Here is a 17,932-nt window from a genome sequence, read left to right on the forward strand (position 1 = left end):
CTAGCCTTTTGTATTCATGTCAATGATTCTGGATTAGAGTATGTGAAATAATCGCATTGAAAGGAATCAAAAGCCCCACCGAGCAGGAGGTGGCTGGGAGGCATACAGCAGACCAGGAGGCACGATCTGATTAAGGGCTTGTTAGCCAACACTACATTTATATAACATTATATATGATTTATATAATAAAATATATTTATATAAAATATATTTTTATATATATAGCTACATGTTATATTAATTATATTACATTATATTGTATTTATTATATGTATTATATTATTTATAAATAATACACACAGCATACACTGTTATTCCTCTCAGCGTTAGGTCACTTATATAATCAGAGACTGCTGCCATGTTGGAAAGCCTTCATATGGCTTTAATGCAGGGATCCCCAACCCCCAGTCTGTGGACCGGTACCGGGCTGCAGCATGCCAACAACCGGTCCGCACAAACAAGCAAAGCCCCATCCATGAGTTGCAGGCAGCACACAAAACCACACACTCTCCAGTCTGCAGAAAAACCTTTCTCCACGGAACTGGTCCTTGGTACCCAAAAAGTTGGGGACCTCTGCTCTAATGGATTAAGATTTGTCAGATCATCTCTTTCAGTCAATGCAAACTCTTCTTAAGAGTTTCTTCCCTCTTTCTCTTTCACAGACCCTCAACACTTCCCAGTTACTCTACTTTAGCTCCAAAAGCTTACAGGTAGGCCTTGCTTGTCCAGTGACTGTTTGAAGTTAGAGCAGTGCCGAATGAAGAAGCTTACAACCAATTCTCAAAAGTGGTGGCCATAGCAGTGTCCTGCAGTCACGGGATCACCATTTGCGACCTTCACTGCCGGCTTCCAACAAGCAAAGCCAAAGGGGAAGGCAGCAGAGAATTGCAAGTCACAGTCATGTGACATGATTAATGACCATGTGTGATTCATTTAATGTTCACTACCAGAACTGCCAGCATAAGGTGAGACTGTCACACGATTTTCTATTTTATGACCACGTCCCTTAGCAAAAGAATTGCTGGTCCAGTTAAGGTCATTAACTGAGCCCTACCTGTATTTGCAAGTAACACTGCTTCCAGAATTATCAACCTCCATAATAATGTTATTCCTCCTCTAATCTTTGCCACACACACAGCACAACACTCATTAGCACAACCATCATGCCTTAAAAGAAGATTGAAAAAAAGTATAAGTTCTTATCTGATGAGGAGTTTTGCCAGATTAAGGCAATTAAAATTCTGTAATAATGAACCCTCTATATCTAAAACTTTCATTTGCCCTAGAACAAAGGTGGGTAACCAGAGAAATAGCCTGCACTAGATTTATCTCCATCTGCCTACACCTTTCCAAGATCTGAGACAAAAACAGTATTGTGCACAACCTTTCAATGGGTGCTGTGAAAGTCTCTATCTGGGTCACATTAATAACGTCCAGGATATAATTTCAAGGTATTGAAGTAGTACATTTTAATCACTTATTTTATACTAAAAGCAGATTAATAGTACTGAATATGTCATTTTCATTTGAAACATAAAAGTTCAATATACTAAATTAAGATATGCTATAAGTGTTTTTAAAGCTCAAACATTTCTTTATTTTTTAATCTCAAATCTTCTAATCGTGTAAAGTGCTCATTTCTATCACATTATATCTGATCACAACTGCATATGTAAAATACCTGAAATCACACGCCAGCATCTTTCTAGGGCTTGCCTGATTTTTTTTCCAAAACAGGAAATAAGATAGGATTCCAAAGCAGAAAGATAAAATTAGAGCTGTTACTCTATATATATCCAACTTGTTCCCCAAAACTGTATTAAATACCCTTACATTCCATTTTTAATACTGCATTGCATTAAAAATCTGCCACCTTCAAACAGAAACTGGGGGTTGGGAGGGAGGGGGTCTGTAGTAGCATTGTCCCGGGAAGTATAGAGGCATCTCACAAATATTCATCCAGTGACCAATAAATTCCACCCCAGCCCAACAAGAAAAAGCCATTTCTATCATTACACACAAAATTAGAAAAGTAGACAAAGTCATAAGAATCACAAGAATAATATGACATAAATTTTCAATTCAGTTACATTTTTTATACAAAAGCTCCGCCATCATCGATAAAAAGAGTTCTGGATTTTCTGGAGAAAATGGTAAGAGAACACCTATCCAACCTTGATGAATATAAATCACTGGGACCTGACAGATTACATGCTAGAGTTCTGAAGGAGGTAGCAGATGTTATTTCAGAACCATTGCATCATATGTTTCATAAATCCTGAAGTACGTGAAGATTGGAAAAGGGCTGATGTGGTTCCCATCTTCAGGAAAGGGAAAAAAACAGACCCAGGAAACTACAGACCAATCAGTTTAACATCAATACCTGGGAAGATCCTAGAGAAGATAATCAAAAAACAGATCTGCAAACAACTAGAAGCAAACAAAGTTATAACTAGCAGCCAGTATGGGTTTGTTAAAAACAGATCATTCCAAACCAATCTTATTTCATTCTTTGATAAAATGACTGAACTAGTAGACCAGCGAAATGCTGTGGACGTAGTATACTTAGACTTCAGTAAGGCATTTGATAAAGTAGACCACAACCTACTCCTTGGTAAGCTAGAAAAAGGTAGAATAGACAACATCATCACCAGATGGATCTGTAGCTGGCTGGCAAACTGTACTCAACAAGTAGTCCTCAATGGCACTACATCCACATGGAGAGAAGTAAGCAGTCGGGTACCACAAGGTTCCGTCTTAGGCCCAGTACTCTTCAATATCTTCATCAATGACTTAGATGAGGGAATTGAAGGGCAACTCATCAAATTTGCAGATGACACCAAACTGGCAGGAGTAGCCAACACCTCAGAAGACAAACTCAGGATCCAAAAAGATCTTGACAAACTTGAACAATGGGTCCTATCCAACGAAATGAGTTTCAATGTGGAGAAAAGCAAAGTCTTACATTTAGGCAGGAAAAATAAAAGGTACAAGTACAGATTAGATGAAACCTGGCTTAAAAACAGTAACTGTGAGAGGGAATTTGGAGTCCTACTGGACAATCACTTGACTATCACGATCCTTTAATTCACATTCCCAGAAGGGCAGAGAAGGGCAATTTGTGATGAGTCTAGCTTGGCCTTTCAATTCATATATTGTACTTGAATTCTGGGAAAGAAAAAGGATGACAATCCAGTGTTCCATCCAAACAGGAATTTGGATAAAACAGCACCAAATCTCCCTGCCTCTTTTCCCCCTAGTAGTTTTCATTCAGCTTGATGAAGAAAGGGCTTCCTAAATTCTTTCAGAAGTGAAATGAAGGTCTGAGAACTTTGCAGAAGATAGTAGCATGTTCTTGTCCTTGTTTCTTCACAAGATAGTCAAAAAGTACAGTTTCCCCAGCTCCAATTGAATCCCAAAGAAAGAAATTGTGGAAAAAACTGCTCCCTGTGACCTTTGTTTGTTGGTTTGTTGACAAATTTCCACAAAAAGGAGAGAAGTCCTTAAGAAACGGTTGTGAGAATTTATCTTCCTTTGGAGAAATTGAGAGTTAGTGCTCACACAGTTCTCTGCTTACTCATTGTTGGGGAATTTCAAAAGGCCATTGGTGCCCAGTTTCAATGTGAAGGGGCTTCAGTGTGAACAACTTTCTGCTCTCCGTCTGATATTTTCTCTCTTCAAGCTCTCTACTCATTGCAATCAGCTGAAGGGAAAACTCAGTTTATTTCCATCATAACTTACTGGATGCAATGCAATTAGTGTCTTAAATCTGAGAAACCTTTACTTTGAGACAATTCTTGTTCAAGACACATTTAAACGAGTTGGGAGGTGAAATCTAGCATACCAGGTTAGAGAAGTTTAATTTGGGAAGTAATAACCTTTTCCGCAAAAATTGCGGAAACTCTTCTATTGAAATTAGTGCATCTTTTTCCCAGAACTTACTCTTCATTTCATCATCTTAATCTTCACTGTGATCTAGCAGCAGCACTATGATCTAGGAACATCACAGTTCCTAGAGTCTGCCACCTTCACTTCAAATTCCTTAGGTACACACAAGGGGAAAGCACTGTGTATTTCTCATCTCTGCAATTGATGAGGCAGCCCTTGAAGCTGAGGTTGCTACAAGCATACTTTGTACTCGCAATAAAAAAAGTTGAATCAAATCACAGATTTAGAACATAGATTGTCCTGCTTAGATAAAGTTTCAAAATCTTATATCGTGCCTTCTGTTTATCATAAAGTGATAGAACCAAGATAATTACAATCGTCTAACTGCAGTCTTGAACCTGCTCTCCTCATCACACTTTTATCTACTGTCATCTGCTAGACTCTAAGTTTCTTGCCATGTTTATATCTGCATAAGCATCAGCACAAGAAGGTCTCTGCTCCAAGTGAAATTGAACAAATGGAGAATTGACTTGTATGACTATTTTAGCTACAGAAAACAAGTCTGAGTCAGATACACATAATCTTCAACTTACAACCTAATTGGGACCAAAATTTCATTGGTAAGCAAGGGAGTTTTTAAAATATGCCCAATTTTATGACTTTTTTGCCATGGTTGTTAAGTGAATCATTGTGGTTACTAAGTGAACCATGCAGTCATTAAGCAAATCCAGTTTTTCCCATTGACTTTGCTTGTCAGAAGTTGGCTGGTCACAAATGGCAATCAGATGACCCCGAGTTGCTGCAATCATTGTAAAATACATTCTACTTGCCAAACACCCAACTTTGATCACATGACCGTGGAGATGCTGTGATGGTTGTAAGTATAAGGACTGGTTGTAAGCCATTTTTTTCAGTACTGTTGTAACTTTGGTCACTAAATGAATGATTGTAAGTTGAGGACTACATGTATAAACGTCAGAGTCAGGACACATCACTTGGCCAAGGTAATGCCAAAATATGCCAGCCTGTTATCCTAGCTAACTTATAACTGAGTTCACCGTATTAATGCCAGTTTCAATCCTTAGCAGCTCGTGCACACAAGCGATTCAGGGTGTGTTAATCTTGTTGATTGTCCTCAAGGAAGAGAACTGTCCCATGACAACCGTGTGCTCTTACACGATTGGTCTTTAAAATACACTCCATTTTCAAACCTACAAAAAGATAGATGAAGGCAAAATTGGAATTACAGAACGAAGGTTCCTAGAAGCAATGGCTTTGCGACAGTTTTCTCTCAAAAGAATCTTAGCTGGTCCAGCTCAGAATTTAGGGAAAACTTTTCAAAACAGAGACCAACTTCCACCAGAATCCAGTACACATGTCAAACCTCTTTAAAAAGTGTTTGGAGTTCCATGTTTAACACGTCCTTCAAGCCAATTCTAAAGCACAATGGATTCTGCTTCATACCAATAGCAATAGCATTTAGACTTATATACCACTTCATAGTGCTTTACAGTTCTCTGTAAATGGTTTACAGAGTCAGCACATTGCTCCCAATAATCTGGGTTCTCATTTTACTGACCTCAAAGGATGGAAAGTTGAGTCAACCTTGAGTCGTTCAGAATCAAACTCCTGGGGTGAGCCATAAGTTAGCCTGCAGTACTGCATTCTAACCACTGTGCCACCACAGCATGTACAACAGCTCCAAAATTACTTCTAATACATTGGCATCAGACTAATTTTTTTAACTTAAAAATAAATGACTCCTAACCTTCAGCAAGTCATATCAATGACTTAAAAAAACACAATCGTTTTTAAAAGAGCTGAAAGAGGAATGGCAGAAGTAGCGTTTCTCATCAATATTTCTTCTGTCCTACAATTACCTCTGCTCAGGTCTCCTGTTTTTTTGTTTTGTTTTGTTTTTTTGAAGCATCTCAAAAGCTTGCAGAATGTATTTCATAAGGACAATAATGGGATGGGTAAGCATACTATGAGCGATGCTGCATCAGTCATATCCTTCCAAGTTTGGAGATGCCTAAAGGGATCAATGATCTCTGTTCTGTTCTCTCTAAAGATTTAGGACCAAAAGTGATCATACATCTGGATTTTTGTTTCCAATGCTAGTGTAAACATGACTCTCAAACAACCGGAAGCACAATAGACCTCTCTAATGGAATCCGATGTACTAGGACATATGTTTATACTACAGTGATCTGGCTACACATATTGGAAATGGAAATTCTTTTCTATATATTCCTTAATCAAGTGAACCAGGGCATACTCAATTCATCCATGAAATGGGAAAGAGGAGATTTGGCCAAATATCTGTTTCAAAAGGAGTCAACCATGGTGGGTTTTGGTTTTTTTTTACTGCTGTGTGCCTTAAGTTTGAGGCTATGCCAGAATACAGAGCCATTCTTCACAAATCAAGAAATAATAAGACATTTCCTTCCTGTTGCACTGCACCCTATGTGACTTTTTTTCATTATCATGTTTTCAGATTTTTACAAAGCAAACCTAATTAAGAAGCTCTCTCATTAGTCTTCCAGAAAAATTAGCACAGCTTATGCTAATTGCTCCTGTAAAATTTAATAAACTCATTGAAATGGGAATAGTCTAATGAGGTTTTATTTATTGAACTAGAATAACTATATGGGAGAAAAGAGGTTAAGACGTAAGAATATCCAATGTGGCAATAAAAATACAATGTATTCCAGTCCTGCCTAGGAATTTTATGGCAAACCTTTTAAATTCAAATTGGAGTCACTGTTGGAACGTTTGTCGATTTGGAATATAGTAACAGGAAGTAGTTTTCTCTTCTTTTTCTTTCTTTCTTTTTTCTGTTACTAGGTTGAACATGTCCTGTGCCCCTTGTAATAGAGATGGCTGCATATCAAGTTGTTTTGCATCATTGTGCATCCTCTAAAGATGTGTCACTTCCTCATCTTCATGAAATAACACGCAGTTTTATAGAAGGGTGGGGGGGGAGGGTATCTGAAAAGCATCACTCCTTTAAATAATAGTTGGAAGCAGATTCTACCACATGGTTGCATTTTCTACAAACTGCAGATTGTTTCTGTCAAATGACAACCAGGAGAAAATGCACAAAGGACTAGCTCTTTGGGACTGAGGGAATGATCTGCTTTTATTAGCATTTTGAAGATTAATATATAGTCATCTTTGATACAGTAAGCTTTAAAATGTATCAATGGACATTTCACCTTTGTTTTGATGTATATACATTTGTGCTGAAGAATGTACATAATAGTATCACCGAAGGATCCCTACATGTGTAAATGGGTGTCAGAACATAGACACACATATATTTTCCCACTAATGTCCAGGTTTGTTTGTTTTTTAAACTGAATTGGTGAAAAATCCTAGTTTCAGTTTTTACATTTCCAGACATAATGGTGAAAGTAGATGATTACAATACATAATATGGTTTTAAGGCACTTTGACTGCAATCGTGGTGGCAAAAGGTACCTCTCCACATACATATGAGCTGCATTCACTACCAAACCTATAAGATTCTGTCTCCCCCGCCCCCCCCCATCCATGTGAACTGCTTTGGCCATGATACAATTCTAGCATGCTTCTTTAAATGCAGTCCTTTCCCAGCCTGGCCTCTGCAAACTTCCAAAAATCTAATGCCTTCCAAATATGTTGGGACTATGATCTCATCAATATCAAGTGCTGTGGCCAATGGCCATGTTGACTGGGAATTATGTTCATTGTAGTACCAACACAACTGGAGGACAGCAGCTCAGAGAAGATTAATCAGGAAACAGTTACAAGAGGGGTTCAGAAATCTCTCACTTAATGTACAATACTTACAGCTCATATTGTGATAAATTAGTGTAAGCAGGGCTTTTTTTTCTCATAGAACGCCCAGAACAGAGTTCCCGTACCTTTTTTGGATGGAATCTTGTAGGGTAGGCAAGGCAGGTTGTATGACGTGTGTGAGTTCCGGCACCATTTTTTTTTTTTTTTTAGAAAAAAAGCACTGAGTGTAAGAGATAAGTAATAGCAAAAGAAAGTATTATAGAAATGTCCAGTACCCAATAGAAGAGAATCTATTACAAGAAGCAGTAGAAGAGAGTCTAGTACATATTTGGGTAGTGATGGCCACAAGGCATACAGCTGCCCCAGGCCCTAGCTGATGGTCATGCTAATTAATGCTCTGGGGAGCTGAAGTCCAAAATATCTGGAAGATATCAGATCTCCTACCCAGAGATCTGATATAGTAACAAATATAACCTCTACCAGCATTTAATCCTGGACATTCACAGCATTTGTAAGAGATTACCAATATGTATACATCAAAGTTCTTATTTATTAATTTTCAAATAATCTATAATAGTATATAACATACATAAAAAATAGCTCACCAGGCATTCCTCAAACCAAGTTATATAAATGTAGCAAAAGGAAGATCGTCTACACATAGAAATATGTACATGATTTCAAAATGGTTTCTCCCTGCTTACATGTAACACCCAAGGTCACCATTTTGTGTTAAAGTTACTTCAGGCCAAATAGGTTGCACAATCTGCCAGGCATAAGTCTCTTCAAACTCTCTTCCTTAATCCTATAAAAGGACCACTTGGCAGTAAACAAACAAACAAAAAAAGCAAACCATGGTTTTGCATACCAATTGGCATAATAGCTTACAATTTTATGCATGCAGGAGTGACAGCAGACTGCAACTCAACATATGTTCTGGCTCATGACAGCTTTTTAATGTTAACACAATTGGTGAAGTATTCCGTTTACATGTGAGTTCCATGCAGATTGCTTTACATTTTTCGAAATCAAGAGGGGAAAATTACACTAGTAAATGTCACCAGAGCCACCAACTGTACAAAGCACTTACTTTCTTTTGCGTAAATGTTTGAACTATCCCTGGCCAAGAAAAAGGTTTTAAGTACCCTACTGGGACAGATGCTAAGCGGCAACAATAGAAGCCACACTAATGCAATTCAGGTAACCCAATCCTGTTTCAAAAACACAGGCAAGGCTAATTACAGCTCGGCTGAGTCAAATTTCTTGTGCCACTGCAACCCACAGGAACAGGTCAAAATCACATGTTATTCAAACCACAGTTATATCAAACTTCTCTATCAAAATCACCACTTAAAACCAAAAGAGGAATTTTCAAAGATTAACCGGTTCATATTCAAAGTAGGTGACAAGGCAGCATTTGTAAGAGTAACAAAAATACAAACGAAAATAAGCATGATTTTTAGTTTCACGAAAAATCTTTATGAACCAGCTAAAATACTGCATGATCAAAGTTCTGTACAATTGTAGTATGGTGACTCTCCAGATCAAGAGCTGGAGGAAAACAAAAGACAGAAAGGATAATCTGGATAAAATATAATTTCTTAGTAAAAAGCACAAACAAGGACTTAGTCCATATAATATCAGCAATCCTTGCAATACAATCAATCAAGAAACCTCTATTTATCTACATTTCTCAGTGAACTGGAAGCAGAAAATCATAATCATCAGCTTAATAAAATAGAGGATTTTAAATCATGGTTTAAATTGGGATTTTATCATGGTTTCTTCTCAGTTTAAACACAATGGAAATTTATTTTTGTCTGTTTATGTTCTGGGAGAAGGAAAGAGGATTCAAGGATCTTTTGAATACAAAAATACAGCAGACAGTGCCATATTTAATATCTTATAATTGTTCAATAATTTCTTAATTATTTAGGTATTACAGGAGTGCCAGAGTGTAGATCTGGCTTAGAAAGATTACACAGAACCTCATAATGTACCCAAAAAAGTATCCTCAAGCCTTAACATGCAATTGATACACTATGTAATGCTAATTGGAATTTACTTAAAACTTACTCTACAAATTCATATAGTTTTTTTAAAAAAATGAGAGAGAGAAAATTGTACTATCAGCACAAAGGGAAGTAAATTCTGTTGAGTTAAATACAGCTTCCTCCCTAATATGCATGTTTAGAATTTAGACATAGAGGCAATTATTGTTTTTACATCATGTTTTCTCATCACCAGTACAACAGAATTTCACTACCTTTCAGTACCACGCTGTACACTTCTAGTACAACTCAACAAAGAAATGTTTATGAATTGAACACAGTTCACAATATCTTTGATGCCTTTCCCTAACCTTATGCTCTCCAGATATTTTGGACCACAGTTCCCAGAATTCCCAGTTGCCTTGGGTACAAATCTGGAAATGACAGACCCAATTCATCTGAAGGATGCCAGTAAGGCAGATCTAGATAATACAACAAGAGACATTTTATTCTACACCTATTCAGCACCCTGCTTAGCTGATGGCATTCGGTCTCTGCTCTGCATGTCACCTAACTCTCACAGAATAATTTGTGACACTGTAATAGTTTATCATATGTTTCTGTATGACAAGTTTCAATAATTAAAATGTAAAGAAGACTATTTGGTGACAGCATGGCCTAATTTGCAAGCCTGCTGCGTGCAAATTATATAGATCAACTCAGTGAATTTATTGTTCTATAGTGATTTATTCGGTCATGCCAGATTAGTAATTTAGGTTGGTTTAGAAGCCATAATAATTAAGACAGAGAAAATGAATTAATCAACTAACAATGCAATCAAAACTGTACTCAAATCAAAGAAAACAAGCTGGAGACCTTAAAGGAGAAGGGAGAGGAAAAGAGACTTAAAGTGGGGGGAGGGATCTTAAGTTTGCCGATCTCCTAATGCACAAATAAAATAAACCTCACAACATAGATAGATTGCATCCAACAGCACTACTGTAGCTAAAAAGTGATAATGCTTCAAACATTTTTAAAAAGTTAAATATTTATAAGCACCCAACCACATTTCATAAATCACTAACTATTATTATTTTATATTCCCAACGCTTTCCCAGGCACAGCACGCGAATCGAGGCACAGAAAGTTGCACGGAAAAATATCCTCCATAGGAACATGAATCAGAGTTTCTCAGCAGAACCCTCCACTGAGCCTCTTCTCTCCCAGTTCCACCCCATCTGGCCTTTCCCAGAGAATCAAAACCTTGCAGGCTCACTAATTCCAAACAAACCACAAAATGACGCCCACAGACAAGCATCGCCCTTCGGCCGTTAGCAATACAGGGCAGACGTTCCAGTAATAACGTGGCGCAACGAACAGACAAATACCCTCTCAAAATAAATCTACACCAAAGAACAGCAGCCCTTACCTGTCAATTATCACCGGATCTGAAGGAGTCTCATTTCTGTTGCCGCAGCTTTTCTTGTCACAACAGCGGCTATGGAGCAAGAAGGAGAGGATTTAGTGCAGCTATTACACTCTAAAAACCATCATTACAGATACAGGAAGGATGGTATTGCTGGCTAGAGTTACCGTGCGCTCTCCCTGCCTGGAAATCAGTCAAATACAGTAGGTCACATATGGGTTAATTACTAGGTTTGACTTCTTTCACAGCTGGCACACAACAACTACCACATGCACGCAGAAAAAATGGAGGACACAACTTTTGCAGTTCTTAAGGCTAGGTTTCTAGGCTGATACTAATGACCTCCAAGTACATCGCAGATGGTTCAAGGTGCCCTCAAACAAGGGCAGTAGCAGCCACCCACAGGGAAGCAAAAAAAAAAGATACTGTGTAAAAGATTTTGCCCTTCAAAATCTTGAAAATATCAGGGTTTTTCCAAATGAACAGACACTGTGATTCCAAGAAATCTTTGTGAATGAAAAGAGCAAAAAGATGCCCAGAATCCCAGGGCATGAGCCAACAACTTTAAAAAGGCATAACAAATGTATTCCCAGATATATTTATTTAAACTAAAGAAAATAGTTAAATAATGCAATATAACCATGAGTGGCAGATCTGCATTTACAGTTCTGTTGCATATCATAATACAGTTCCATACATGATATAATTCTGCTCTGACATGCCCCATCCTACCTCAAGTGCTGAAAAATGGTCAGATTGCATGGTTTGTTTGTTTGTTTTTCCCCCCATTGTTGCTATTTTCAGGAAATTACCATATTTACTTAAAAGGAAGATAAAGCTCTGTTAAACATATACACACACTGCTAAGATTATATTTTAAAAGCCTAATTTTCTACTAATGAAGTAAAACTGAAATTAATCTGACTCCCATCATAAAGGTAAGTTGTTGAGGAAAGGGGAAATTTATTATTATTTTTTCTTTCAGATAAATACAGTAAATTCCAGAACTAATATACCATTAGGTAAAATAAAATAAAAAAACAGAATAGAATCCCCATGCCTCATCTTTTCTTTGAGACAAATAAGGGAAGGCTTTAGTTTATAAATGCTAAAAAATAAGACATGAACAAAATCTGACTGGCAACATAAATCTTGCAAAAATTAGCCCGTTCTTAAAAATGCTGTAACCCTATTATAATTTTGTAATAGTTTGGATTCTCTTTTCCCATAAGATGACCCCCCCCCCTCAACCAGGTGTCATGGCTTTTGCTTGTTGAAGATGATGGGAATTAACATCAAGAGTAGCATCTTAGGGAAAATATTAATGAACCAGAACACAGGGAAATAGTTCAGAGATATTTCACACCAGACCAGTTCTCATATCAGATGAAGCCTGAAAACTGCCTTGGACATGAATTCCCATGCATACCACTTGGTTTAACCTATAAGTTTATATAACCTGGTAGCCAAGTTGAGCATTCTTCTGTTTGGAGAAGGCAGAGACTCGTCCAGGCAGTCGCCAGGAGTCAAGACTAATTCAAAAGCAAAGAAGAAGACAGGAGAGGAGGAGAAGGAGGTGGCAACTAAAACTTCAATATTTCTCAGAAACAAGCAAATAAATAACAGAATAACAGATTTGGAAGGGACCTTGGGGTCTTCTAGTTCAACTCCCTGCTCAAGCAGGAGACCCTATATCAGGGGTAGGCAACCTTGGCTCTTTTATGACTCGTGGACTTCAACTCCCAGAATTCCTGAGCCAGCATGGCTCATTGTAAGCATGGCTGGCTCAGGAATTCTGGGAGTTGAAGTCCATAAGTCATAAAAGAGCCAAGATTGCTTACCCCTGCCCTATACCATTTCAAACAAAGGTTGTCTAATCTCTTCTTAAAAACCTCTAGTGATGGAGCACCCACAAATAAATAAAATAAATAAGACATGAATAATATATTATTGTTTCAAGCAGCTTTTAAAATTCCTGATAATTGGAGAATTAATAAGTTAACAATGAATGAAAATATGAACTCCAGTTTACAGTGAACAAAGGAAAATCCATTGAGCGATCCTCTCCAGAACTTACCCATCATTTTTGTTTTAAGCAGTAAAACAGTAAGGTAGACAGCTTCTGATTTGTACCTCACTGCAATTGTGTTAACAGTGTAGCTTTAGGAAAGTTATTTCTTTGAAACCTGTCCCTCCATAGACATATATAACAGCTATGAAATTGTAGAAAAATAGTCATCACATTAATATGTCATTAAGAATTAAATTGAATATAGAAAATTGCGGATTTGGAGCACATTCTCATGATGGGCCAAGTGTACAGCACATTTTGTAAATAGGTTTCTGAAATTATTTCTACTACCTTCCGTGCATGCAGAGCAGCATAAGCTGGCATGAGGACCTGCTCTCCTTTATGACTCAAATGGGAAAGGAACTCTGTTTTACAGTGAAGCAGGATGAAATTCTAATCCAGTTTGGCTTTACAGTCAGACTCATCTATGCTTTTTCTTCTCTAACGTGTTCTTCTTTGTCTCCTTCTCTTCAGAGGATCCCTATTCGTGAATATTCCATTTTGATGATATAAACTTACAGTTTTATTACATGTTAGTCTTGATCAAAGGCACTGTTGAAAGTTGTTTAGGAATTATGTATCTATAACAAGCTATTTTGAAGCATGGGCCTTCACTGTTTTATTTCTGGAATGAAGAAATTTCATCTTAGAGAGAGCAAGCTGTCTTTCACACCATATGGCTAATGGTAGTGCATAGCAATTAGCTGGGCTGATTAATGGGGAACAGACTCTAATTTTATGCTTATAATTGAAACTGCATTTGGACCCCTGTTGCAGATTCAGCACATCCCAATCTGCACTTACCACGGTTAGAAAGCCAGTGGCAGAAAATCTAGAGATGTGTAAGCAACAAAAACTAAGTTTCCTTATTTGTCAAAAATATGACTGCAATACAATTGATCAGAAATATGTGGGATAACATTAGGCAGCCTCATACAAGTATACTATTATGTACTTCTGTGAACATCTCTGAACACTCAAATTGAACCTAAATATTTTAAGATACTTGCTTCCTGTTTTAAGTAAATATCAGGATGGGGTTTTTTTCCATTTGCTCATATGGCTTTGCAAAGCAGAGAAAAATCAGCAAAACAGATAAATGATGGCAGTGCTGAGTAGAGGGTTTTCAAGTCAAGAGACATCAGCATCATTGGAACTGGTTTCCAATGTAAAGGTAGCTGAAAAAGTCATGGATTTTCCCCTAATCCATGAATATCTACCTTGACTGCTTCTATTTCAAGGCTATTTTTTGATTATATATTCATTGTTAAGGAGTTGTCTTCTGAGTTCTTTCTAAAACTCTGTGACTATGTAAGGCTCTATATAAATGCTTAAACAAATAATAATAAACTTGGATGACACTGGAACTGCCCATTTTATGTATGTATATACTCAGATACTTTTTGACACATCTGAAATTATATATATATATATTGTAATATATACTTAAAAGAATTGTTGACACAACAAATGAAGATTTTTGTCTATGCTAAAATTCTATACAGAAATGATGGGAAATTGTCCTACTATCTAAAAAAAAACCCATAAGGCAAGCTATTCTCCAATAAATGTATTCATACACTCACAATAAGCCAAATGAGGAATACTAAGACTAAGTGATTACTAGACAATTATCTCCTGGTTTTTATTAACATCAGAAACTTGGACATCTACTAAAATATTTGCCAAATATTTACCAGTTCACATTCTGCCCGATTCTTTTTCTGAGATATTAACTTATCCATCCATGTTAATGTCATCTACAGCTCTTATTGACTTTCCCCCAACCTTTCTTTTGTTCAAATTTTTCTGAACATGATAAATAATATCAAACCAAAGAATAGTGTTCCCTGTGTTGTACTTCATTCCAGGTACTGCTTAGTGAATTTTACTTGGTATAGAACAACTGCTAGTCAGAAATCCATCAATTTACTCCCAGGAACTTTGGACTAGAAACAGATAAGCAAGTGCAAGAATACAAGAACAAGAACGTCTAAAAGAATAGAATAGAATAGAATAGAATAGAATAGAATAGAATAGAATAGAATAGAATAGAATAGAATAGAATAGAATAGAATAGAAGCTGGAAGGGACCTTGGCGGTCTTCTAGTCCAGCCCCCTGCTCAAGCAGGAGAACCTATACCATCTCAGACAAGTGACTCTCCAGGCTCTTCTTAAAAACCTCCAGTGTTAGGAGTGCCCACAATTTCTGAAAGCAAGCTGTTCCACTGGTTAATTGTCCTCATTGTTATGAAGTTTCTCCTTAATTCCAAGTTGCTTCTCTCCTTGATCAGTTTCCAACCATTGTTTCTTTCCCTACCCTCTGGTGTTTTGGAGGATAGTTTGACACCCTCTTCTTTGTGGCAGTCCCTCAAATACTGGAAGACCATGTCATCCATAGTCCTTCTTTTCTCTAGACTAGCCATACCCAATTCCTGCAGCCGTTTTTCATATGTTTTAGTCTCCAGGCCTTTGATCATTTTAGTTGCTCTTCTCTGAAATTTTTCCAAGGTCTCAACATCTTTTTTGTACTATGGTGACCAAAATTGATTGCAGATGCTGATTTAGCTGCTATTCTTAGGCACACAAACCAATTCAACCACTGGCGGCTGAAGTATGATCCTTCATCATCCCCAAGATTAAATGCATATTAGTTATTAAAATGAGAAGAAGATTGTGCCTGAATCACCCAAGGAGGGTGATTGCTCACTTTACCTGATTCTAAGAAGCTGGGTCAGAAACAGAGTCACATGGAAAGTTGGGAGAGAGAGGTCAACTACAAGCATAACCTTTACATAGATCCAATAACCTCTTCCCCAAGGCTTCAAAAGAATCCGCTTGAATTGAGCAACCAAGAAACTTAAATAAATATGTTATTGATGTTGGTCCTATTGGATAGGAAGAAATCACAGTAACCTTATAAGCACAAAAGTCTGCAGCATCCAGGTCCTTTTTGACAGCTAAAGTAGGCAGTCCCTACAGACAGTCCTCAACATATAACCATTCATTTAGCAACCGTTCAAAGTTCCACAGCACTGAAAAAAATTACTTACAACTGGTCCTCACACAGCATCCCCATGGTCACGTGATCAAACTTGGGATGTTTGGTAACCAGCTTGTATTTATGATCGTTGCAGTGTCCTGGGGTCATGTGTCTGTGACCTTCCCAGCCATTTTCCAAGTCAAGGGAGGAACCTGGATTTACTTAATGACCACATAACTGACTTAGCAACTGCACTTAAGGTTGTAAAATCAGGTAAAACTGAACTAATGGCCACCTTGTTTAGCCACCTTGGTTCCAACTATGGTTGTGAGTCAAAGATTATCTGTATAGATCCCCTTCTATGGACCCAGACCCTTATTTTTACTTTGCCCCCACTAGGTCCTTCATAGTAATCTACAAGACACATCCTTGCAGAAAATAAAGCCATGTTCTTATTTACCCTGAAGTACTAAAGGCTGCTATGAAAGCAATGGCCTAATGGTTATGATTTTCCTAGTGAAGTTCATGTTGGATAGATGCTCATAAGTATTTGCATTTTGGATATGCTCTCTCTCTCTCTCTCTCTCTCTCTCTCTCTCTCTCTCTCTCTCTCTCTTTCTCTCCCTCCCTCTTCCTCTCTCTCTCTCCCTCTCTCTCTTTCTCATCACAAACATTTTCCATGAGGATAAAGATTCCAATCACCAAATGGCACTTTTCATCATATTATTCAAGTTTAAGCTCCAGTAGGTCATTGAAATGAGATCATTTAGTGACACATTTCCTGCTTATTACACTCACACTGAGCAGATTTGGGGGTTCTTCAAAGGAAAGTTGAGAATGCTTTTAAATCCAGAAACAACTTTAGAATCAACCAAGCTTTGGAGAGAGACAGTCATTTTCTCTTTGCTAATTAAGATATGACAGAGAGTTTTCTTACCTGCACATTATTTCATGGGTGAGCAGAACTCTGCACATTTCTGGATTCTTGTCTTGGCCTTCATATACTATCGCCTAGAGGAAAACAGGGAATTTTATCTGAATAGTATTTTTTTTTTTAGTCATTAAGTGAATGTAGTTGGAGAAAATGATTGTTGTCATGAATGAATAACTATGCTGCAAACCAGCAACTTTGGCTTAAACAGATGGCATCCTTGAGGAAAAAAATAAAAACACAAAAAAAACAGTCTCAGGATTTGTTGCTACAGCATCCAGAAGCTGAACTGAGTAAGCTTCAATTCAGCATTCTCGCTTCTGTTTTAACCGTCACATTATGCACATCTTCTGAGCAGGCTTTTTTAGTAGTCAAGACAACCGCAATGTTCTTTTCAATAAAACGTAAACTTAATAGTGTTAAAAAAAACTTGAAAGACTCAGAACATTAGAGAGACTATTCATAAAATGAAAACTGACTATATTTTTAATTCAGAAAAACACGGTTGTGTACTTAACTAGCTACAGCTTGTGTACAGAACCTGATTCACAACTCCTGTCTGGTTAAATGTGCTAACAAATTAAAGAAAACTACATTCCTATAAATGCAAATAAACAACTTCTGGAAAACAAGAGGATAAGGCGGGATAGGCAGGATAGGCCTTCTAGTATCATATGAGCCTTGTCAATATAAAGAACTAACTTTCCAGGCTTGTGTTTCTCAACGTTGGCAGTTTGAAGAGAAGTGGACTTCAACTCCCAGAATTCCCCAGCCAACCAATTACCAAGCACAGCTTAAAAAGATAAGCTGCTCCATCTGTGTTTTGGTGATTGTCTTGGGTTAACGTTAACCAGTTAAA

The 17,932-nt window shown here is 37.4% G+C and overlaps 1 protein-coding gene across 6 annotated transcripts in view; it reads right to left on the reverse strand.

Annotated features, from left to right (window-relative positions):
• Positions 1-17,932, reverse strand: part of EBF1 (EBF transcription factor 1) — a 388,671-nt gene that overhangs the window by 353,425 nt on the left and 17,314 nt on the right. For all 6 annotated transcript variants that reach the window (XM_039330252.1, XM_039330250.1, XM_039330251.1 and 3 more), the window contains exons 5-6: positions 17,080-17,153; positions 11,092-11,160 (exon numbers count right to left, since the gene is read on the reverse strand). In XM_039330252.1, coding sequence (XP_039186186.1) covers positions 11,092-11,160; positions 17,080-17,153 — 143 coding nt within the window. The remainder of the gene's footprint in view (positions 1-11,091; positions 11,161-17,079; positions 17,154-17,932) is intronic.

This window comes from Crotalus tigris, unplaced genomic scaffold (assembly GCF_016545835.1).
Source record: "Crotalus tigris isolate CLP2741 ecotype Arizona unplaced genomic scaffold, ASM1654583v1 scf7180000024427.8105951120:4207309, whole genome shotgun sequence".
In the NCBI taxonomy this organism is placed as follows: Eukaryota; Metazoa; Chordata; class Lepidosauria; order Squamata; family Viperidae; genus Crotalus; species Crotalus tigris.